This window comes from Neoarius graeffei, chromosome 5, assembly GCF_027579695.1.
Source record: "Neoarius graeffei isolate fNeoGra1 chromosome 5, fNeoGra1.pri, whole genome shotgun sequence".
NCBI classification, from domain to species: domain Eukaryota; kingdom Metazoa; phylum Chordata; class Actinopteri; order Siluriformes; family Ariidae; genus Neoarius; species Neoarius graeffei.
In genome coordinates, this window is record NC_083573.1 from 7,125,241 (window position 1) to 7,150,230 (window position 24,990).

The 24,990-nt window shown below is 41.5% G+C and overlaps 1 protein-coding gene across 3 annotated transcripts; it reads left to right on the forward strand.

Annotated features, from left to right (window-relative positions):
- Nucleotides 1-1,762: 1,762 nt before the first annotated feature.
- mlf2 (myeloid leukemia factor 2) lies at nucleotides 1,763-16,179 on the forward strand. 3 transcript variants are annotated; one of them, XM_060921096.1, is made up of 8 exons: nucleotides 1,763-2,499; nucleotides 6,824-6,938; nucleotides 7,218-7,259; nucleotides 7,563-7,646; nucleotides 7,775-7,900; nucleotides 10,684-10,843; nucleotides 11,313-11,496; nucleotides 15,066-16,179. In XM_060921096.1, exons 1-8 carry the CDS (start codon nucleotides 2,456-2,458, stop codon nucleotides 15,067-15,069), a joined length of 759 nt encoding a protein of 252 aa, XP_060777079.1. In that variant the 5' UTR covers nucleotides 1,763-2,455; the 3' UTR covers nucleotides 15,070-16,179. The 3 variants fall into 3 exon arrangements, with proteins under 3 accessions (XP_060777079.1, XP_060777080.1, XP_060777081.1); XM_060921097.1 differs by having other exon boundaries at nucleotides 7,593-7,646; XM_060921098.1 differs by lacking the exon at nucleotides 7,563-7,646.
- Nucleotides 16,180-24,990: the final 8,811 nt, after the last annotated feature.

A 24,990-nucleotide genomic window follows, 5' to 3' on the forward strand; every position in this document is an offset into this window, starting at 1 on the left:
GAGTGAATTCACGAATGATCAAACTGATAGAATGGATGAAAGTTAACGGAGCACAACGAGTAATATTTACATTTATTTACAGAGTAATGTACAGAGACATCAATGAGAAGAAACGTTTATATGAAAAGAAAGTCGGACAGCACTTTGGCACACGACTACACTTTCTCGACATCCGCTAGGGACTGACTGATCATACTTCCGTGTTCCTCGCCGACACCGAAGTACAGAGCCCGCCCTCCTCATGTCTTTAACACTACCTCCAATAATCCTTCATCAGCCCGGCTTCTTGCCCCTCCCACTGTCTCGTTTAGTCCCAGAGAAGCCCGGCTTCCCTGGAAGTGACGATTTTGTTGATTTTAACCAATAACAACTAGCCGAAATTGGCTGTTCAGAGCCCTCTCATAGACTGCAACGGAAACCCGGCTGCCAGCGCATAGAGCCCATTGAAATAAGAAAGGTTACAGCCAGTGTTGCCAGATTGGGTGGTTTTAAGTGCATTTTGGCAGGTTTTGAACATAGCTGAAAAACGTCAGCAGTATCTGGCAATGCTGGTTACAGCCTGGCAGCAAAGGCGATTCTCGTAGCGAACTGCAAGTTCGTCAGACATCACTCAAATAAGTTACAGGATAGTTATGAACGTAAATACAATCTTGGGCATATATTATGTTATGCAAGTTATTGTTTTAATGAGAATTCAACATCATAGATGCCGCAGTTTGGGGAGAGAATTTTAGGGGAAGCTCGGCTTCCCTTGTTGTCTCTGAGAAATCGCCCCGATGGAGACGAAAGATCCGCTGTGGCAATCGGGAGCAGCCAAAAGAAATAGAAGATCATCCAACATGGTGGTGGATGCAAACGCGACACTATTTTGTTCGAAGAATTCCAACAAATCGTGAAGTGATTCCGTTTATGTGAAGGCCCAGTCACACAGCCGATCACGCATAAATCACGTATAAATCACGTATAAAGTTGGCTTGTGCGTGATTGTCAGTGGAGAAATTGACCATTTTTTGGGGGTGTGCGTGGTTGAAAATCACCGATTAATTGCGCATGAACTACGTACAAATCACTTACAATCACGCACATCAGCGCATAGGGTCAAAAGAGGGACAATTTCTGGTTTTTATTGACGAACACTCCACGCATAAACTGCGTATGAACCACGTATAAGCACGCATGAACCGCACACTAGCACTGATGAACGACGCATAGAGCGCGCATGGATCAAGTGTTTTATGCGTTAATACTTTTTTGTCAGTGATTGTCAGTGGATATCAGTGAAATGTACGTGTTACTACAGCGAGACATGCGTGATATGTGCGTTATTCGTCGGTGAAAAGTCATCGACGTGCGCGGTAGCGGTAAATTTCTTGCGATCAACCACTAACGGTCCACGCATATGTCGCGCATTGTCCGCGTCAGAACTACGGCAAAGGACGCACGAATTACGTTAAACGGCGCACAATCGCGCATACTTGTGCGTGATCAATATTTTTGAGCAGCTCAAAACCTGGAATCGCGCACAAACCCGATTCGTCGAACATCCACTGGCAACTACTGATGCTCCACGTCAAAAAAACTTATGAATTACGCACAGCATTGATGAATCGCGCACGACTCGAAATTTATGCGCAATTCATGCGTAAATCGTAAGTTTTGGCTGTGTGACTGGGCCTTGAGACCTTAGCTTTAGGAATAAAAAAAAAAAAAAAAGACTATTGCCCCTTTAAGAACCAGGACTTTTATCTTCATCATGAAGTGTTTCTTAGAGTTGCCTGATTCCTTGTGTTTTTAACCGTTTATCTGGAGGCTTGGGCCTGGTTTTGGACCATATTTGCATTTTCACATCTTTTTGTTCCTGTTACTTGACTTCATTTGCTCCAGACAACTGGGACTGAGATTCCTCCAGCGTCTTCTCGACAGCTCGCGTCGTCTCCATCACTCTCTTGTTAGCTTGTGGCGCTAATATTAGCTTTAGCTTTGGTGGATGTTTTGGGCTTCCTTTGTCGCACTGACGTTTGTTCTTCCTTCCAGTGCACTCGGTTAACAAAAACAAACAAAGACCTTTCGTTTAACAGTACAACTTTTTTTTCCTTCTTTTGTCTTCCTAGTCCCTGCTTGCCAATCCCTGTCCACTCAAATTGTTTGTTTTTGTTTATTCTTTTTCCTTCTGGCGCTAATGTGAATATGCTAACTGGCTAGCTCGAGCTGTTTGTTTTCTTGTATTTAATGACAGCAGTCATAAATGTTCACGCGCACCGAGCTCTTGTGGCACTTCCGGTTTTTATCGTTTCCTGCCCTTTTATAGCATCGATTATTGACTTAAAATCAGCTCCCTTCGATTAAATCGCGCCGCCTGACCTGCAGAGACCCGCTTGTTGTTTTGATTCGGCTGCGTCACCCGAGCAACTCCGCGAATTCGAATTAATTTACACAAATTCCAGCTCTGCACGACATGTTTCGTTTCCTGGACGACGTCGATGACAATCCGTACATGATGTGAGTAACATCGCAAAAAAAAAAAAAAAAGCTGTTTGTTTTCCTTCTCCTTCACTTTTTTTTTGTCTTGTCTTGTTTGGTTTTCTGTTAAGTCGAAACTGTTTCTTTAGTTTGAATGTGGACTCATGCATGTAACTCGATTAATCGAATAATCGACGACGTTGCTGCAGTCGTGACCAACGAACACCTTTATTCGTAAATTGTTTGCCAAGTTTGTATGTTTACATATGCAGGGACTTGCTAATGTAACTCGATTAATCGGTTTAAATCGAATAATCGCTGACATTGGTAACGATTGCAGCAGTCACTGTTCGTCATGTGTCAAGCCAGATACGAAAGAATTGATTCAAGAATTGTTTGTATGTTTACGTGTGCATGGACTCACTAAGGTAACTCTCGATTAATCGGCCTTGAGCGAATAATTGATGACGTTGCCGCAGTTGTGACCATTCACTGTCCCCTCATTTATCAAGCCAAATACGAACAAATTTATTCGTAAATTGTATGCCAATTTTGAATGTTTTACATATGCGTGGACTCGTGCATGTAACTCGATTACTCGAATAATCGATGACATTGCTGCAATCGTTACCAATGAACACATTTATTCATACATTGTTTGGGAAGTTTGTATGTTTACGTATGCAGGGACTTGCTAATGTAACTTGATTAATCGGTTTTAATCGAATAATCGATGACATTGCTGCAGTCGTTACCAATCACTGTTCGTCATGTGTCAAACCAGATACGAAAGAATTTATTCATGAATTGTTTTGTGAAGTTTGTATGTTTACGTGTGCATGGACTCACTAAGGTAACTCTCGATTAATCGGCCTTGAGCGAATAATTGATGACGTTGCCGCAGTTGTGACCATTCACTGTCCCCTCATTTATCAAGCCAAATATGAACAAATTTATTCGTAAATTGTATGCCAATTTTGAATGTTTACATATGCGTGGACTCGTGCATGTAACTTGAATAATCTATGACATTGCTGCAATCGTTACCAACGAACACCTTTGTTTGTAAATTGTTTGCCAAGTTTGTATGTTTACATATGCAGGGACTTGCTAATGGAACTCGATTACTCGAATAATCGATGACATTGCTGCAATCATTACCAATGAACACATTTATTCGTACATTGTTTGGGAAGTTTGTATGTTTACGTATGCAGGGACTTGCTAATGTAATTCGATTAATCAGATTTAATCGAGTAATCGCTGACATTGCTGCAATCGTTACCAATCACTGTTCGTCATGTATCAAGCCAGATACGAAAGAATTTATTCAAGAATTGTTTGTGAAGTTTGTATGTTTACGTGTGCATGGACTCACTAAGGTAACTCTCGATTAATCGGCCTTAAGCGAATAATTGATGTTGCCGCAATTGTGACCATTCACTGTCCCCTCATTTATCAAGCCAAAGACGAACAAATTTATTATTCGTAAATTGTATGCCAAGTTTGAATGTTTACATATGCGCGGACTCATGCATGGGCAATTCCATGTAAATGTCAACCTCACCATGCAAAAATAAAGCAACATGTAATACATCAAAACCACTCCCAGAGATATCACCTAGGCCTGTATTTTACAGATGTGAATAAGTTGAACCAATTTGTAACCAACCTAATATGTCACTGTCAGTCTTTCTTTCTTATAATGTAAAACCCAAGCTAAAATCAACTTTGATCATGTACAATTCTGTATTATTGCCACAAGCCACAGAAATGTATGCTAAAATCCACAAAACAGCAAAAAAATAGCCATCCTAAATATTATTTAAGAACTTTGATAGTTTTAGCTGATATTTAGAGAGTTTTTCAAAGGGTTATGGTGGTTAAATTGCTGATTTTCTAAACATATGCCATGTCTATTTCAGACGCGTCACATCCATAACGGAATTTCGTCACATCCATAACGCTGACTTTTCCTTCCGAAACTCTGCATGAAATACAAAATATTTTAAACAAAGATTTTTTTAATATTCACCTTGGACTCCTCTATCAAATGGATCTCTCCATTTCGACATTAGGTTTACAATTTCACAGAGTTTGATAAAAATGTTCAGTCACCCAAGAAAAGTGATACTTTTTCTGTCACATCCATAATGCATCTTTTATTGGCATTTTCTGGCATGCCCTAGATGTACTATGGGAATTGTTCTTGTTCTATCACTTCTCCAGTATGGTACAGCCTTAAAATATGCAACACCTGTTTAAATACTGGGAGACAATAAAACATGCACTGGGTCATTTGTTGCCATTTTGAGTTCAAGTGTCACGTCCATAACGCTGGAATTGCTCGCATGTAACTCGAATAATCGATGACATTGCTGCAATCGTTACCAACGAACACATTTATTCGTAAATTGTTTGGGAAGTTTGTATGTTTACGTATGCAGGGACTTGCTAATGTAACTCGATTAATCGGTTTTAATTGAATAATGATGGCCTTGCTGCAGTCGTTACCAATCACTGTTCGTCATGTATCAAGCCAGATACGAAAGAATTTATTCATGAATTGTTTGCAAAGTTTGAATGTCTACATATGCGTGGACTCACGCATGTAACTCGATTAATCGAATAATCGATGACATTGCTGCAATCATTACCAATCACTGTTCGTCATGTGTCAAGCCAGATACGAAAGAATTTTCATGAATTGTTTGTGAAGTTTGTATGTTTACGTGTGTATGGACTCACTAAGGTAACTCTCGATTAATCAGTCTTGAGCGAATAATTGATGACGTTGCCGCAATTGTGACCATTCACTGTCCCCTCATTTATCAAGCCAAATGCGAACAAATTTATTCGTAATTTGTATGCCAATTTTGAATGTTTACATATGCATGGACTCATGCATGTAACTCAATTAATCGATGACATTGCTGCAGTCGTTACCAACGAACACATTTATTTGTAAATTGTTTGGGAAGTTTGTATGTTTACGTATGCAGGGACTTGCTAATGTAACTCGATTAATCGGTTTTAATTGAATAATCGATGGCATTGCTGCAATTGTTACCCATAACTGTTCGTCATGTGTCAAGCCAGATACGAAATAATTTATTCATGAATTGTTTGCGAAGTTTGTATGTTAACATGTGCATGGACTCACTAAGGTAACTCTCGATTAATCGGCCTTAAGCGAATAATTGATGACGTTGCCACAATTGTGACCATTCACTGTCCCCTCATTTATCAAGCCAGATATGAACGAATGTATTCGTAAATTGTATGCCAAGTTTGAATGTTTTTACATATGCATGGACTCATGCATGTAACTCGATTAATCGGCTTTAAACGAATAATTGACGTTGCTGCAATCATTACCAATCACTAGCCCTCATTTATCAAGCCAGATACGAACAAATTTATTTGTAAAATGTTTGCCAAGTTTGTATGTTTACGTATGTATGGGCTCACTAACGTAACTCTGAATTAATCGACTTTAATCGAATAATTGATGACACTGCTGCAATTAGTACCAATCACTGTCCCTCATTTATCAAGCCGGATACGAACAAATTTGTGCATAAATTGTTTGCGAAGTTTGTATGTTTACGTATGCAGGGATTCGCTAATGTAACTCTTGATTAATCGGTTTTAATCGAATAATTGACGATGTTGCTGCAATTGTGACCAATCGCTGTCTCTCACTTCTCAAGCCGGATACGAACAAATTTTATTCGTAAATTGTTTGTAGGAGCATTTACACAAGAACTGTGGTACTTATGAAAATCCAGTACGTTTGGGGGGGAATTTCACAACTTTCTGAACTTGTGTAAGTTTGCATAAAAGGAGACTCACTAATCTGAACCTGCGATCGTGAATACGGATTACGTGGTCAAGTTTAAATCCCCTACCTATTTATTTCAATTTTATGAAACTCTTTGCCATTTATAGAGTTTTATGGGCTTCGCAGAAGGTTAAAGTTTTTGGTAATTTAAGGCTAGTTGGGCATTATTAGCATGCACACGTAACTTTCTAAACCTGATGTGCGTTTTTTTTTTTTTTTTCCCTCTGTTTGGCGTGCAAAAAGTCATATGCCAATACCACAATTGACTGAATTCCTATAAAGCAACATTGGCTTACTTACTATCTGGGGAAACAGCGGACAGAATAAGAATAAGCTAAAATTGCATACATTAGCTGTGTTGGTAAATTGTTGAGTGTTGAAATTTGTGAACAATTTGATAGGCTTTTTTGAAAACGGAAATATTCTAGATTCGATATTATCTTATGAGCTTTCAGCACGCGCCCACTTGTCGCTAGTTCTTGAGATTTGAACACTGTCAATTTTCTCACGTTTTCTCAGGGACCCTTTCGCAGCACACCGTCGTCAGATGAGGAGTATGTTCGGGTCGTTTGGGTTTGACCCGTTTCCTCTGAGTCCTCAGATCCAGTCGGCCCGAACTCCCATGCAAGTACAGGTAAACGCACTGGTCCTTGAATTTTGTAAACTCTTGGCATCTTAAACACAGGTTGTACACGCTGATGCACTGCCAGGATTTATTACCTAATAGTCTTTTTTTTCCTCACACATTTTAGTTTTGGACATTGATTAAAAAATTAAACAGAGGGAATAGATAAGTAATTTGAAATGAGAAACAAAAACAAAACATTGCATTGTTAATACTAAAGGCACGTTTGTATCTGCTTGTTTACTTATTATGCTATCTGTTTATTAATCTGTCCGTTTGTCTCTGTAGCCTCAGGCTGGTGCGTTGGCCCCCTTCGGTATGATGGGAATGGTAAGAAAACTTTATTCTACGTTTTCCGTTTTGTCGCTTAAAATATGTGGCAGTGTCAGAGTTGTTTGCGTAGTTTGTTTGTGGTGAACAGCCGAAACGAAGACGAGGGTGCCTGCAGTTTATTCTCGGTCATGGAGTTCAGTTTGGAAAAATAGCCTTATAGGAAGCAAAGAAAGGCTTAAGAGGATGGTGGAATTTTATGTTGATCTTGCGTAGTGTAATAAATTCCACAAAAAATGCATGAGGTCATAAATCGTGATCCAAGTGTAGGCAGTAATCGTGGTGGTGGGTGTGTGTTTGTAGAGTTGTGGTGATGGTGGTGGTGTGTTGCAGGGAGGAGGATTCATGGATATGTTTGGGATGATGAATGGCATGATGGAGAACATGGTGAGTGACCTCACGCATTTGCGAAATGCCAGTGTTATTTTATAAATGACATAATTTGTTGTGTGTTTTTAAGAACGTGTGTTCCCATGGTATTTGATAACGTGTGTGCGTGTTTGTGTCTCCTACAGGAGAGGTTCTCCGGTTCTCCATCCTGTCAGTCGTTCTCCTCCTCCACCATCATCTCGTACAGCAGCGACTCTGGCGCTCCGAAAGTGTACCAGCAAACCAGAGAAATCAGAACAGCACCTGGAGGGGTGAGACACACAAACACATGCTTGTGTAAAACTGACATTATGAGGACACACCTGATTTATGTGGACACTGCTTCAGACAGCAGTGGCTATGAGGAGTTGGAAATCGTTGGAACAAACACACACGCATTCTTGTAATCAAGATATTATGAGGGCACACAGCTGCTTTATGGGGACTCTGTTTTCCCATGATCCTACACACACACGCGCACCCTGACTGCAGCGGCCCTCAGAAATTAGAATAACACTTTGAGGGATCTCACACAGACCCACTAACACATTCTTGTAATCATGACATTATGAGGACACAAAGCTGCGTTATAGGGACTCTGTTTTCCGATGATCCTACACGTGCGCGTACGCCTTTACTGCAGCGGCCCTCAGAAATTAGAATAACGCTTTGAAGGATCTCACACACACACTTGCACACATTCTTGTAATCATGACATTTATGAGGACACAAAACTGCGTTATAGGGACTCTGTTTTCCCATGATCCTACACACACACACACACACCCTTATTGCAGCGGCCCTCAGAAATTAGAATAACGCTTTGAGGGCTCTCTCACAGTCCCACTAACACACATTCTTGTAATCCTGACATTATGAGGACACAAAGCTGCGTTATAGGGACTCTGTTTTCCCATGATCCTACACGTGCGTGTACGCCTTTACTGCAGCGGCCCCCAGAAATTAGAATAACGCTTTGAAGGATCTCACACACACACATTCTTGTAATCATGACATTTATGACACAAAACTGCGTTATAGGGACTCTGTTTTCCCATGATCCTACACACACACACACACCCCCTTATTGCAGCGGCCCTCAGAAATTAGAATAACGCTTTGAGGGCTCTCTCACAGTCCCACTAACACACATTCTTGTAATCCTGACATTATGAGGACACACAGCTGTGTTATAGGGACTCTGTTTTCCCATGATCCTACACGCGTGCACACACACACACACCCCTTTACCGCAGCGGCCCTCAGAAATTAGAATAACACTTTGAGGGATCTCACACAGACACACTAACACACACACTTGTAATGAAGACATTATGAGGGCACAAAGCTGCGTTATAGGGACTCTGTTTTCCCATGATCCTACACACACACACACACTTACTGCATCGGCCCTCAGAAATTAGAATAACACTTTTGCCGCTTTTCCACTACAAACGCGGCTGAGTCGGGCTGAGCCGTGCCGTGCTGAGTCGAGCTGAGCGGGGCTGTTGGAGTTGCATTTCGACTACAACCGCGCTGAACCGTGCTGGCTGGAAGTGGGTGGACACATTGGGTGGAGTTAGCGAAAGTGGGTGGACGTCAGGTGATGTCGTTAAGCAGCGCAAACAGTGACATCAGTGATCTTTTAAGCGGTAGTCTCACGACCCGAATAGTAAACAATAAACATGGAGGACATGGAGTCGTTAGTGTTGCTGGTCTTGGTGCTGTGGCTTGTTGTCACCGACAACGCCAACAGATACTGGCAAGAGCGTATAGATGAGGCGAGGCGCATAAGGCTCCAGAAATTCTCGTAATTCGTAATTCTTCTCCTTCCGGGTTTACGGTGTTTACAGATCCCAGCGCGCTCGCGGGGCGTGTGTGGGCATGTGAGGACACTCCTCCTCACCAATCAGTGCACAGGGGAGTGTCTGCTCACGCCCCCAGCCTCACTCGGCACGGTTTGGCTCGCTTCAGCCCCACTCCAAAATGGTGCGAGTTTTAGGGGCTAAGCAGGGCTGAAGCGAGCTGAGTCGTGCTGGTTTTTGGTAGTCGAAACGCGAGCCGTGTCGGGCTGAAGTGAGCTGAAGCGAGCTGAAGTGAGCTGAAAAAGGGTAGTGGAAAAGGGCCATTTGAGGGCTCTCACACAGATCCACTAACACACATTCTTGTAGTCATGACATTATGAGGACACAAAGCTGCGTTATAGGGACTCTATTTTCCCATGATCCTACATGTGCGCGCACACCTTTACCGCAGCGGCCCTCAGAAATTAGAATAACACTTTGAAGGATCTCACACAGACACACTTGCACACATCCTTGTCATGAAGACATTATGAGGACACAAAGCTGCTTTATTGGGACTCTGTTTGTTTTCCCATGATCCTACACACGCACCCTTACTGCAGCAGCCCTCAGAAATGAGAATAACACTTTGAGGGATCTCACACGGACACACTAACACACGTTCTTGTCTTCAAGACATTATGAGAACACAAAAGTGCTTTACAGGAACTCTGTCTCCCCATGATCTTTCACACATACACCCCTAGTGCAGTAGCTCTGAGAAATTAGAATATGACCTACAGGGGTCGCACTCGCATGCGCGCGCACATTCTTGTCATCGTGACACCATGAAACAAGACACAAACCTGCTTTATGGGAACTCCATTATCCCATGAGCCTACACACATGCTCTTACAACCCTTAGAAATTAAAACCTCACCCGGAGGGTTTTGTTTATTGGACACCTATCGGAGTTGGGTAACGCAATTGTTAAACAAACGCGCGCACACACACTCTTGTAATCATGACATTATGAGGACCCAAACCTGTTTTATGTTGACTCCATTGTTCTCATGATATGATATATACACACATATATACTACAGCAGCAGCTCTGAGAAATTAGGACATCACCTGGAGGGTTTTCTCACTTGAGTGTGTGTGTGCGTGTGCACACACACACACACACCGCCCCACACCCTACTTGTCATACCATTCTTTTGTTTGTATAAAATATTAGCTGTTGAGTTTTATTTTTACTGTGTGCGTAGATCAGAGAGACACGTCAGTCATTGCGTGACAGTGAGAGCGGAGTGGAGCGGATGTCCATCGGCCACCATATTGGAGATCGAGCTCATGTGCTGGAACGTTCCAGAAACGCGCACACTGGAGATCAAGAGCACCGACAAGACTTCATCAACCTGGAAGAAAGTATGTGCAACACGGGTTTTAATGTGCCCTCCTGACTCTGAAGTGTGCGTCAGCCACAACCTTCCTTCGGAAAATAGTTTTTCATACGAACCTTGTAGATGAAGGAATACTCTCGAATGTACGGTCACGGCTTTGGATTTGAGACGCAGCTCATGAAGACAATGGAAGGTTTAAAAGGGGAAGTAATGGTAGTAAACATTTCCATGTTGCTGCAGAGCAATAAATGTGTCCCAGATTTGTTGATGTTATCTTTCTAAATCGCATCGCATCACTTGAACCAAACGACTTGTTGAGTCAGTTGTTAAGTCGAACCTAAATTGTCATGTTTAAATAGTTTCCTTTCAAAGGCTAGAATTCACGCAAGCTGAGTGTTATTTTCATGATTGTCACTTTTTTTTTCTGGATCGTCATTCTCCGTTTTCAAGCGTGCTTGCGAGTGTTTTGTATTCACTGTCTCCTGTTGTCTCAGGTGAAGCTGAAGCCTTTGATGAGGAGTGGAGGAGGGGAGTAGGGCGCTACATGGGCCCTAACGCTCGCGGACTGGATTACGGACGGAGCCGAAGGACAGCGGCAGGACAACTGGCCTTACCCGCACCACCAAACTCCAACCCCTCTTCCTCCCCTCGACCCCCCCACCGCCCCCGCTATGACTGGTGAGGGCGAAATCATTCGCTGGGAGAAATTGTTCAACAACTTGTTTTATTAAAGAATTACCTTTATTGCAAACTACCAAACTGGCTGTTTTTGTTTGTTTAGGGGGTTCAGTGACCATCCCGCTCCCCCCCCCCCCCCCCCAAAAAAAAAAAAAAATTGTGAAAATCCATCTGGCTGTATTCAGGATCTTCTTTTCGATGACCGTTCTGAATTTTCATTTCTGCATGGCCAAACAGTGTTGATTTAATTTGCTGTAACAGCAGCTCGCACAGTAGTTCTGGCTGCGAGGCAAATCATAGGTTTATGTTAATGTGCTCGTTCTAATACGTAGTAACGATGCGTACACTCAAACTTAACAACTTTCAATAGTTTGCTGTGAGGACTCGTTGATGTGGCATTTTTTGGAACGAGTCTCCAGTGTCTGTGCATCCTAAGGTGGGGTTTACATTAGACCGTATCAGCGGATCATCAGAGTAACGTTTTTAAAACGATTAGCGTGCACACAGCAACGCCAATACACGATTCGCGTGCACATAGCAACGCCAATACACGGATACGCTCGGCTCCGCAGGCATCCTGCGCTCCAAATCACTCCGCCCTGAACAGCGAGTGCCCTCTGGAGGGTGCGCACTCCGGCCCTGCGCAGCTCACAGAGCACGCGAGTGAAGCACACGAGCAGTGATTCGGGACTGAGCCGCTGTGTGTGTGATCTCAGTGCATGTTGGGCATGCGCGTCACTTACCACTTGCAAGTGGAAGGATGGCAAGCCTAAAGACAATCATAACTACACAATGGGCAGTATTTGCATCAGTATTTGCAGTATTTTCATACTTTTATACTCTTTAATGAAAGGTGATACAAGGCGGAAGTCCGCGCCGTTTTTCAGCAGTCGCGTCACATGACCAACGCCAGCGAATCAGGAAGGTGGATGTCACAGTGACGTTGTCCAATGACGACGCCAGCTAGAGCTCAGCACAGCATATCCGCGTATTCTCAATGTTTACACAGCACCGGACCAGACACGATCTGGATTGAATACGTGGACCCTGGCGGATTCCCGTTTCCCGGCATTTCCAGGCGTTTTAATGTAAACAGGCAGTGCATCCACGAAGAAAACGAGACAGATACGGTCTAATGTAAACTTGGCCTAATAGTCATTGGTTTCTCCGTCACAGGACAAGCTGCATATAAACAACTAATTCGGTGTGACAGTATATAGGAAGGGTGCTCACCTTCTGAAATCAACTCCTCTCACAGTTTGTGGAGGAATTTCATGAAACCCGGTGAAAGACCTTGTTATATGTCATGAGTACACATATTATTTTGTTCAATTCGGTCGCATTTTACCAGAGTTACAGCCCTTGATTTAACAACTTTCACAATTTCCATGGATTAAAGTTTTCCATCGTGCGACGGATTTCCGTCAGCTGAACTCTCCCAAGGCCAAATGTGAGGTCGGTGCTGATCCGAGGAGAATTAAAATGACGGGTGGTTGGGTAGAGATTGGGTTATAACACTGATGTGTTGCAACACCATCAACTATCAGCAGGGTTTATTTAACTTTTTTGTTTTTGAGCCATGCTTTGTGTCGTTCATTTCCTATGTTTGATCATGTTTAAACGTTCGCTGTCTACGGTGCAGCGTTAAAAAAAAACATGCGCTGTCAAAATTGGCAAAATACATTCCCATGTGCTTGGCATGCTTTTCTGACCATTTCTGTTTTGTATTAAATTAAATCTTGCCAAAATGACTTAGTTCAAACCTGGACATATAGAAATAGAGCTTGTTAAAAAAATAAACCCCGGAAAGCCCGCTCCTCTGCTTCAGCCAGACTTGAAGACCCGACAGTGCAATGCTTGCAGACTGTCAGAAGTAATTAGACCTAAATTTATAGCTAACAAATCAGCAGACGCCCCAACAATTATTATTATTTTTGTTAGGCCAATGTGTAAGGTATGTTAGAACCGTGCCTTATAGCCTACATTATATCACAATTTAAAGGACGTTTGAGGAGTTGGAGGCTGCGAGCGCAATGATGTTCCGACATGCGCTAAACTTTATTCCCTGAAAATCATACACCAGCATTCAATGCCCCAAACAGTCAAAATGTCTAGAAGACTACGGTTAAATAATAATCATAGCCTACTAAGTTAAATTACGTCAAAACATCTGTTTCTGGCCTATGAAATGATGGAGGAAAATGAGAACGAACGCAAAGTAAATAGCAGCCAACTTCACGCGATCTTTTAGGTAACTTAACACTCGTGTTGGCCACAATATTTCTCTTAATAAAATCTTGAATTGTTTTTGAAGTCGTATTCAACACAAAGTAAGGTCAAATTATAATTTTAATTTAAGTGAAGATCCAAACTTTCTTCTATATTGACGTCGAGCACAGAGGAGCACGTCATTCTGCTTTCGGTTTCGGCAGCGTGGATGCGCTTTACATGAAAGAAGGCACTGATGTGTCTGCCATCGCTAAAGGTGTAAAAAAAACAAGTGGAGGTGGGCTTGGCTGTACGAAATATGTGAAAACGGAAAGCCATTTAGTTCATGGTGCAAAAAACTAAACATTCCAGGCGCTTGCATTTGTGTGGTTTGCCACAAAAAAACAATATACGGAAGCAATGGAAAGAAAGTGCAGTAAATTGAATATATCCATTAATTAACTGATAAAGTTATCAGTTCTAAGTTAACCATTCTCAGAATTTCATTGAAATCCACCCATAACCCCCCGCAAATTTTCAGTCAAATTTTTTTTTCCTTTAATCCATGAATTTCATGAAGGTGTGCTCACCTTCTGACATCAACTTCTCTCGGAATTTTTGGACGAATTTCTCAAAGCCTGGCAAAAGGCCTTGTTATATGACAGTAATACGCATATTGCGATTTAATTTCGTTTGTGAAAATTTTACCACAGTTTTGACCCTTGATTAAATAACTTGGACAATTTCATGAGGGTGAAGGTTCTTCTGAAATCAACTCCTCTCAATTTATGGAGGAATTTGACCAAACTTGGCAAAAGGCTTTGTTATATGACCGTTATACGCAGATTGAAATTTCGTTTAATTTGGGCACATTTCCCCAGAGTTACGCCCTTGATTATTAACAAACTTGTACTTTGGCAATTTCATCAAGGTGTGCTCGCTTTCTGAAATCAACTTCCCTCTCAATTTTTATCCCCCGCTGGCTGAAAGGCCCGAAGGGGGATGATGTCGTGGCGATGTCCGTCCGTCCGTCCCGAGAAGGGTGCTCACCTTCTGAAATCAGCTCCTTTCACAATTTTTGGAGGAATTTCATGAAACTTGACAGGATTCTTTGTTATATGTCGATGATACACACATTTCAGTCGCATTTTATCAGAGTTATGGCCGAGTTGCCAGCTGGGGATATTGTGCTCTCAGAGCACTCTTGTTTATTTTGCTATTGGCGCTCTTGTTTGTTTGTTTGTTTGTTTGTTTGTTTGTTTGTTTGTTTATTGTGAATGTGTTGTCATGCAGATTCAATCAGGATTCACTAGCACTGGTTAATTCAGTGTGTGTGTGTGTGTGTGTGCGTGCGCGTGCAGGTGAAGGAACTAAGCAGAAGAGCCTCATGATCTACCTGATGATGTGAACGAGTTTGTTTTGGAAACCCTGGTCCTGCGTCCTGGCGTGAAGTGCGCGTGTGTGTGTGTGTGTGTGTGTGTGTGTGTGTGTGTGTGTAAAAAAAAAAAATTACATTGCAGGACTGACACTGTACAGAATAAATAGCTGGGTCCAAAAATCCGAGTGCACTACTGTCCGCTATGTAGGCCACATCACAAAAGTCTCACCATCCCTGTGGACGTGTCCCAAACCCTCCACCGTAGTCACTACGTAGTTTGTGGTGCATTCTGGAGTACAATGTCTGGATCCTCCCCTATTATAGGGCATTGTGGGAATTCCTGTGTGTGTACTGGATATGCTTCGACAGAATAGTGGACTCCAAAGATAGTTGGAAAAAAAATAAAAATCCCAAAACTGCAACCTAAGTTGTGATTTAGGACATACAGTGAGTGTTAATAGTAGTATTAAAACTGCATTCATATTTGCCTGGTAGTGCACTCTGACATTTTGGACGCTATGTAGCCTCATCATATGCATACACACATTCTTTCTCTCTCTCTCACACACACACACACACACACACACACACACACACACACACACACATTTAAACATTTCAAAGTTCGTTCCTATGCTTCCAACTCTTAAATATTAAAATGTGTAATTTATATACTGCTTTACACCAGGCATGTGCCAATATTAAAATTTCATTTCACCAAAATAGATCAAGTTCTATTGCAATTTAACAAAAAAAAAAAAAAAAAAAAATTGGTTCCTCTCATGCCTTCTCTGATAAGGACACACACACACACACACTCTACATGCTCCAAAATAAGGACTCTTATAAGACAGTTGTCCTCATGTGGCATTGTGAATGAGACATGCAGGACGATCTGCGCGCCTCCTCCCGCCTGGAACGCTGACGGCGTTTTGTGTTGAATATTGCGGCACGTTGTATCCTTAATCGTCGACACATGCCTAAAACACACACACTGTACAGTTCATTAATGTCTGTGTTGTTGACGCTATGCTAATCTGTGACTTGAGCTGTACACTGTTGACTAGTTAAACTTATTAATAAATAAATTAAACTTGTTTGGCCCCTGTCTTGTTATTAACTGTACAGTGTGTGTACATAGTGTATATATGCTAGTCACTTTATTTGGAACACCATATTCATACTTTTGTAGGACCCTCGAGTTCTTCGTGGAATGAATGCCACAAGGTGTCGGAAAAATTCCTTTAAATTTCTGGTCCATGTTGGGATGATTGCCTCACGTAATTATGGAGTAATGGTAGAATTTCTCATTCTACCCCATCCCAAAGGTGCTCTACTGGATTCAGATCTGATGCTCAAGGAGGCCATTGAAGTACATGGTCATGACTGTGATATTATCATGCTGGAAGTAGCCATTCGCAGATGGGTAAATTTCAGCCAAAAAAGCAAGCACATGATCACCAATAATACTGCAAGGCTGTGGTATTCAAACCATGCTCAATTCATATTAAGTAGCCCAGTATCTGGCAAGAAAACATTCCCCACAACAACACACTACCACCGCCAGCCTGAACTGTTGACACAAGTCAGGTTGAGTCCATAGATTCGTGACTGTTGACACGCACCAAGTTCAAGTCCGTTCACCGAAAGGCAGTCGTAGTCTTCCTGTCAGTTCGAACCACTCTAAGGCTTCGATCACACTACAGCTTGTGATGTTTTGCAATGGGTTATCGATGCTTCCCTGAGCTTAGGTTTTGGAATACTTCCCAATCTGCAAGCATTTGCAGCTTAGTTTGCCAACAAAAACATTGCCACCAAATTTCATTGACGTTTTTTGTGACGTTTTTGGCCACTCGTGAGGCGGAGACGCAACAAAAAAACAACTCGCGAAGCTCGGAGAGCATTAGCTGTGCATCGCATGATTGGTGGCGATACTCCCAATTTTTCATCACCGAGTCTTCGCAAACCCATCACGCGCTGTGGTGTGAGCAGGGCCTAAGCACTAAACTTCAGCAACCGTTGTGTGAACATTAACCGAAGCTCTTGACCTGCATGAATTTACGTGTTGTGCTGCTGCCACATGATTGGTTAATTATATGAATGAGCATGTGTACAGGTGTTCCTAATAAAGTGTACAATGGGTGTATATATGACATTGAAATGACTTTGCTAGCGAATGTGTGTCAAACCCTGTATTCCCAGGTCCCTAAACGCACTCATTTTAATTTTATAGGAAATAGTAGCCCAAGGTGCTTTCAGGCCCTGTATTTCAGCTGTATGTTGTTTCAATCCTGTTCTCTCAACAGGAAGAAGATATGACCACGTTTACTGAGATGATGATAATACATTTTTGTGATATTTTCTATACAGTCCATCTGGAACAGTGCTTATGGATATGCTGCTTGCAAAAGGTTTGTTATTAAAACATATTTGAGTTGAATTACTTGAAGACTTGGGAATTGTTTATTGTGTAGGTGTCTCCTAAATTAGATTCTGAAGTGTGTTCTGGGGCATGACCTTTGCTGATCCTTTGACCCCAGCCATGACCTTCTGAACCCTTTCACAAATTCTCTTAATGAATCATGAGGGAATATAAGGACCAGCTCCATTCCTGCTGCTCCTTGCTATTTTTAAACAACATTTTTAAATGTAATACACACCAAATGGTCTTTCTAAAGATCTTTCTACTTATTCCCAAATTAGCTAAAGATATGCAAATAGTTCAAGCTCTTGCTGCACATACAGTGGTGCTTGAAAGTTTGTGAACCCTTTAGAATTTTCTATATTTCTGCATAAATATGACCTGAAACAACATCAGATTTTCACACAAGTCCTAAAAGTAGATAAAGAGAACCCAGTTAAACAAATGAGACAAAAATATTATACTTGGTCATTTATTTATTGAGGAAAATGATCCAATATTACATATCTGTGAGTGGCGAAAGTACAGTTAGGTCCATAAATATTTGGACAGAGGTAACTTTTTTCTAATTTTGGTTCTGTACATTACCACAGTGAATTGTGAACAAAACAATTCAGATGCAGTTGAAGTTCAGACTTTCAGCTTTAATTCAGTGGGTTGAACAAATTGCATAAAAATGTGAGGAACTAAAGCATTTTTTAAACACAATCCCTTCATTTCAGGGGCTCAAAAGTAATTGGACAAATTAAATAACTGTAAATAAAATGTTCATTTCTAATACTTGGTTGAAAACCCTTTGTTGGCAATGACTGCCTGAAGTCTTGAACTCATGGACATCACCAGACGCTATGTTTCCTCCTTTTTAATGCTCTGCCAGGCCTTTACTGCAGCGGTTTTCAGTTGCTGTTTGTTTGTGGGCCTTTCTGTCTGAAGTTTAGTCTTTAACAAGTGAAATGCATGCTCAATTGGGTTGAGATCAGGTGACTGACTTGGCCATTCAAGAATATTCCACTTCTTTGCTTTAATAAACTCCTGGGTTGCTTTGGCTTTATGTTTTGGGTCATTGTCCATCTGTATTATGAAACGCTGACCAATCAGTTTGGCTGGATTTGAGCACACAGTATGTCTCTGAATACCTCAGAATTCATTCGGCTGCTTCTGTCCTGTGTCACATCATCAATAAACACTAGTGACCCAGTGCCGCTGGCAGCCACGCATGCCCAAGCCATCACACTGCCTCCGCCGTGTTTTACAGATGATGTGGTATGCTTTGGATCATGAGCTGTACCACGCCTTCGCCATACTTTTTTCTTTCCATCATTCTGGTCGAGGTTGATCTTGGTTTCATCTGTCCAAAGAATGTTCTTCCAGAACTGTGCTGGCTTTTTTAGATGTTTTTTAGCAAAGTCCAATCTAGCCTTTTTATTCTTGAGGCTTATGAGTGGCTTGCACCGTGCAGTGAACCCTCTGTATTTACTTTCATGCAGTCTTCTCTTTATGGTAGATTTGGATATTGATACGCCTACCTCCTGGAGAGTGTTGTTCACTTGGTTGGCTGTTGTGAAGGGGTTTCTCTTCATCATGGAAATTATTCTGTGATCATCCACTACTGTTGTCTTCTGTGAGTGTCCAGGTCTTTTTGCATTGATGAGTTCACCAGTGCTTTCTTTCTTTCTTTCTTTCTTTCTTTCTTTCTTTCTTTCTCAGGATGTACCAAACTGTAGATTTTGCCGCTCCTAATATTGTAGCAATTTCTCGGATGTTTTTTTTCTGTTTTCGCAGCTTAAGGATGGCTTGTTTCACCTGCATGGAGAGCTCCTTTGACCGCATGTTTTCTTCACAGCAAAATCTTCCAAATGCAAGCACCACACCTCAAGTCAACTCCAGGCCTTTTATCTGCTTAATTGAGAATGACATAACGAAGGAATTGCCCACACCTGCCCATGAAATAGCCTTTGAGTCAAGTGTCCAATTACTTTTGGTCCCTTTAAAAACAGGGTGGCACATGTTAAGGAGCTGAAACTCCTAAACCCTTCATCCAATTTTAATGTGGATACCCTCAAATGAAAGCTGAAAGTCTGGACTTTATGTCCATGTCCATTATATAACTATAACTTGAATATGTTTCAGTAAACAGGTAAAAAAAACAAAATTTGTGTCAGTGTCCAAATATATATGGACCTAACTGTATGTGAACCTCTAGGATTAGCAGTTAATTTGAAGGTGAAATTAGAGTCAGGTGTTTTCAATCAATGGGATGACAATCAGGTGTGAGTGGGCGCCCTGTTTTATTTAAAGAACAGGGATCTATCAAAGTCTGATCTTCACAACACATCTTTGCGGAAGTGTATCATGGCATGAAGAAAGGAGATTTCTGAGGACCTCAGAAAAAGCGTTGTTGATGCTCATCAGGCTGTAAAAGGTTACAAAACCATCTCTAAAGAGTTTGGACTCCACCAATCCACAGTCAGGCAGATTGTGTACAAATGGAGGAAATTCAAGACCACTGTTTCCCTCCCCAGGAGTGGTCGACCAACAAAGATCACTCCAAGAGCAAGGCGTGTAATAGTCGGTGAGGTCACAAAGGACCCCAGGGTAACTTCTAAGCAACTGAAGGCCTCTCTCACATTGGCTAATGCTAATGTTCATGAGTTCACCATCAGGAGAACACTGAACAACAATGGTGTGCGTGGCAAGGTTGCAAGGAGAAAGCCACTGCTCTCCAAAAAGAACATTAGCAAAGATCACGTGGACAAGCCAGAAGGCTATTGGAAAAATGTTTTGTTGACGGATGAGACCAAAATAGAACTTTTTGGTTTCGATGAGAAGCGTTATGTTTGGAGAAAGGAAAACACTGCATTCCAGCATAAGAACCTTATCCCATCTGTGAAACATGGTGTTGGTAGTATCACGGTTTGGGCCTGTTTTGCTACATCTGGGCCAGGATGGCTTGCCATCATTGATGGAACGATGAATTCTGAATTATACCAGTGAATTCTAAAGGAAAATGTCAGGACATCTGTCCATGAGCTGAATTTGAAGAGAAGGTGGGTCATGCAGCAAGACAACGACCTTCAGCGCACAAGTCATTCTACCAAAGAATGGTTAAAGAAGAATAAAGTTAATGTTTTGGAATGGCCAAGTCAAAGTCCTGACCTTAATCCAATCGAAATGTTGTGGAAGGACCTGAAGCGAGCAGTTCATGTGAGGAAACCCACTAACATCCCAGAGTTGAAGCTGTTCTGTACGGAGGAATGGGCTAAAGTTTCTCCAAGCCGGTGTGCAGGACTGATCAACAGTTACCGCAAACGCTTAGTTGCAGTTATTGCTGCACAAGGGGGTCACACCAGATACTGAAAGCAAAGGTTCACATACTTTTGCCACTCACAGATATGTAATATTGGATCATTTTCCTCAATAAATAAATGACCAAGTCTAATATTTTTGTCTCATTTGTTTAACTGGGTTCTCTTTATCTACTTTTAGGACTTGTGTGAAAATCTGATGATGTTTTAGGTCATATTTATGCAGAAATATAGAAAATTCTAAAGGGTTCACAAACTTTCAAGCATCACTGTATAGGCGAAAGCAAATGAGTTGATTGTATACTTTGATTAAAATTAGGCTAGCTACCAATCTTTCAGTCTAGTAAACATTACTAGCTCGCTCGCCTAATGTTACCATTAATACTCTTAAGGATTTGTTTCACGATTAAGTGCGAACTTTTGTTTGTACAGGAAATAAAAAAATATGAATATATATTTCTCTATATGATAAGTTTGCTAAATTGATCCAAATTCATTGGTAAGTTTAGTTTCTTGGACATCTTTTTGTCCTTCTGCTTGGAAGAAGAACTGGAACACATTAGCGGGCAGTAGCTACAGTTGTGGTCAGAGGTTTACATACAGTGACATGAAATTCATATCCAAGATGACAGTCATGGCAATATTTGGGCTTTCAATGATTTCTCTGAACTGTTCTTTTTCTGTGGCAGAATGATTGTACAGCATACAACTTAAAATAAAAATCCGTGCACAATTTTCTTTGGGTTTTCTGAAGTCAATGCAAAATCAAAAGTATTCATACAGGGTGAAAAATTTACATACAGCACACCTAATATTGGGGTAAAATGTCTCTTTGCAAGATTCACCTTGACCAAGCATTTTTTGTTTACCATGAAGAAGCTTCTGGCAGAATTCTGGTTGGATATTTCATGACTCTTCATGGTAGAGTTCAATTACATTTTTTTTTTTTTCTTGGCATGGACTCGACTGATAAGCATGGTCCATATATTTTCAACAGGGTTGAAGTCAGGACTTGTTATAAGCTTAATGTTAGCCTGCTTTATCTTCCACATCCAGCTCTGATGCGTGTTTGGGTTCATTGTCCTGTTGTAACTCCCAAGTCGTGTTCAAGTTTCTGATGGTTTATGCTGAAGAATTCTGAGGTCGTCCTCCTCCTTCATTATTCCATCCACTTTGTGCAATGAACCAGTTCCACTGGCTGTAAACAGCCCCAGAGCATGATGATCCTATCACCACCACCACCAGCTGGTACAGTGTCCCTCTGTACATGGTGGTCATTGTGGCCAAACAACTCAATCTTTGTCTCATGTGACCATTCAGCTATCCTCCAGAAGGCTTTTTCTTTGTACATGTGGTCAGTTGCAAACTTTAGTTAAGCTTGAAGGTGTCAATTTTGGAGCAGGGGGTTATTTCTTGGATAGCAGCCTCTTAGTCCATTGTGATATAAAACTCACTGAACTGTAGACAGTGATCCATCAGCTTCCAGTTCATGGTAGGGCTGTGCCATGGTGGTTCCCAGGTTGTTCCTGACCATCCGAATCAATTTCCTTTCAGCTGAGGGTGACAGTTTGGGTTTTCTTGAAGCAAAGTGCCTTGGCAAAGTGACTACACCTGATCTTGGAATTTGCAGTTGTTTAGAAATGTCTCTAAGTGACATTCCTGAGTTGTGTATATCTGCGATCCTCTTTCTCAGATCTGCACTGAGCTCCTTGGACTTTCCCATTTTACTGTGTGTTGGTCAATCCAATGAGTGCTGTAAACAACCCCTTTTTATGAAGGCACAGAGAAGCGACCAGCTGTAGTCAATCATGATGACTAACAGGAAGTTAAGAGACCTCGGCCTTGGCAAGATAAGAGACATTTTGGAAGTCTCAGCACCTTGGAATTAATAATCTGAGCGAGTTTTTGTAAATTTTTGAGCATGTATGTATAATTTTGACCCTGTGTTGATTTCAGAAAACCCAAAATAAAACTTATGCACCAAATTCATGTTTTTTTTTCTATGAAAGAAATATGCTGCATCATCATCATTTCGCCACAGAAAACTAACAGTTCGGAGAAATCATGGAAAGCCTAATATCGCCATGACATTCATATCCAAGATGACATTCATGCCACTGTATGTAAACTTCTGACCATGACTGTATATCTTCCTAGTTTGTGAATTAGCCTGTTGCTAACAGCTATGTAACCGTTACAATTTGCCAATGACTGAATGTGTAGCTACTGAACAATGTAGCTGGAGTAAAAGGAAAGAACTAATAAATATAGCTAGCGAGTTTACTTGAGGTTTCTCAACTAACATAGGCTACACTTATGGGATTGTCAACTATCTGCATTGTCTTTATGGACATGCGATGTGTCTGATTTATTTTTTTTATACAGTGGGGCAAAAAAGTATTTAGTCAGCCACCAATTGTGCAAGTTCTCCCACTTAAAAAGATGAGAGAGGCCTGTAATTTTCATCATAGGTACACTTCAACTATGAGAGACAGAATGGAGGGAAAGAATCCAGGAAATCACATTGTAGGATTTTTAATGAATTAATTGGTAAATTCCTCGGTAAAATAAGTATTTGGTCACCTACAAACAAGCAAGATTTCTGGCTCTCACAGACCTGTAACAACTTCTTTAAGAGGCTCCTCTGTCCTCCACTCGTTACCTGTATTAATGGCACCCGTTTGAACTCGTTATCAGTATAAAAGACACCTGTCCACAACCTCAAACAGTCACACTCCAAACTCCACTATGGCCAAGACCAAAGAGCTGTCAAAGGACACCAGAAACAAAATTGTAGACCTGCACCAGGCTGGGAAGACTGAATCTGCAATAGGTAAGCAGCTTGGTGTGAAGAAATCAACTGTGGGAGCAATTATTAGAAAATGGAAGACATACAAGACCACTGATAATCTCCCTCGATCTGGGGCTCCACGCAAGACCTCACCCCGTGGGGTCAAAATGATCACAAGAACGGTGAACAAAAATCCCAGAACCACACGGGGGGACCTAGTGAATGACCTGCAGACAGCTGGGACCAAAGTAACAAAGGCTACCATCAGTAACACACTACGCCGCCAGGGACTCAAATCCTGCAGTGCCAGACGTGTCCTCCTGCTGAAGCCAGTACATGTCCAGGCCTGTCTGAAGTTTGCTAGAGAGCATTCGGATGATCCAGAAGAGGATTGGGAGAATGTCATATGGTCAGATGAAACCAAAATAGAACTTTTTGGTAAAAACTCAACTTGTGGTGTTTGGAGGAGAAAGAATGCTGAGTTGCATCCAAAGAACGCCATACGTACTGTGAAGCATGGGGGTGGAAACATCATGCTTTGGGGCTGTTTTTCTGCAAAAGGACCAGGACGACTGATCCGTGTAAAGGAAAGAATGAATGGGGCCATGTATCGTGAGATTTTGAGTGAAAACCTCCTTCCGTCAGCAAGGGCATTGAAGATGAAACGTGGCTGGGTCTTTCAGCATGACAATGATCCCAAACACACCGCCCGGGCAACGAAGGAGTGGCTTCGTAAGAAGCATTTCAAGGTCCTGGAGTAGCCTAGCCAGTCTCCAGATCTCAACCCCATAGAAAATCTTTGGAGGGAGTTGAAAGTCCGTATTGCCCAGCGACAGCCCCAAAACATCACTGCTCTAGAGGAGATCTGCATGGAGGAATGGGCCAAAATACCAGCAACAGTGTGTGAAAACCTTGTGAAGACTTACAGAAAACGTTTGACCTCTGTCATTGCCAACAAAGGGTATATAACAAAGTATTGAGATGAACTTTTGTTATTGACCAAATACTTATTTTCCACCATAATTTGCAAATAAATTCTTTAAAAATCAGACAATGTGATTTTCTGGATTTTTTTTTTCTCATTTTGTCTCTCATAGTTGAGGTATACCTATGATGAAAATTACAGACCTCTCTCATCTTTTTAAGTGGGAGAACTTGCACAATTGGTGACTGACTAAATACTTTTTTGCCCCACTGTATCTAACGAGGGATGAGCACAAGGTTTATGGTTTGATTTTGAGAAATGAGAAACACCTTTGTCTCATTGTAGCCTTGAATGCCTCTAACCAGTGCAGTAGGAATGATTTTTATGGAAAAAAAAAACAAGCTTTAAAAACTCATTGGGTACTTTTATTATTTATAAATAATTCAGATAATATAATTGACACCA

What these genes read in the sequence shown, in the direction of transcription:
- mlf2 (XM_060921096.1), top strand. Translation starts at nt 2,456, where the DNA reads ATGTTTCGTTTCCTGGACGACGTCGATGACAATCCGTACATGAT. An exon ending in ATGGCATGATGGAGAACATG is followed by an intron (nt 7,647 to 7,774) that starts GTGAGTGACCTC and finishes TGTCTCCTACAG; the next exon opens with GAGAGGTTCTCCGGTTCTCC. An exon ending in CTTCATCAACCTGGAAGAAA is followed by an intron (nt 10,844 to 11,312) that starts GTATGTGCAACA and finishes CTGTTGTCTCAG; the next exon opens with GTGAAGCTGAAGCCTTTGAT.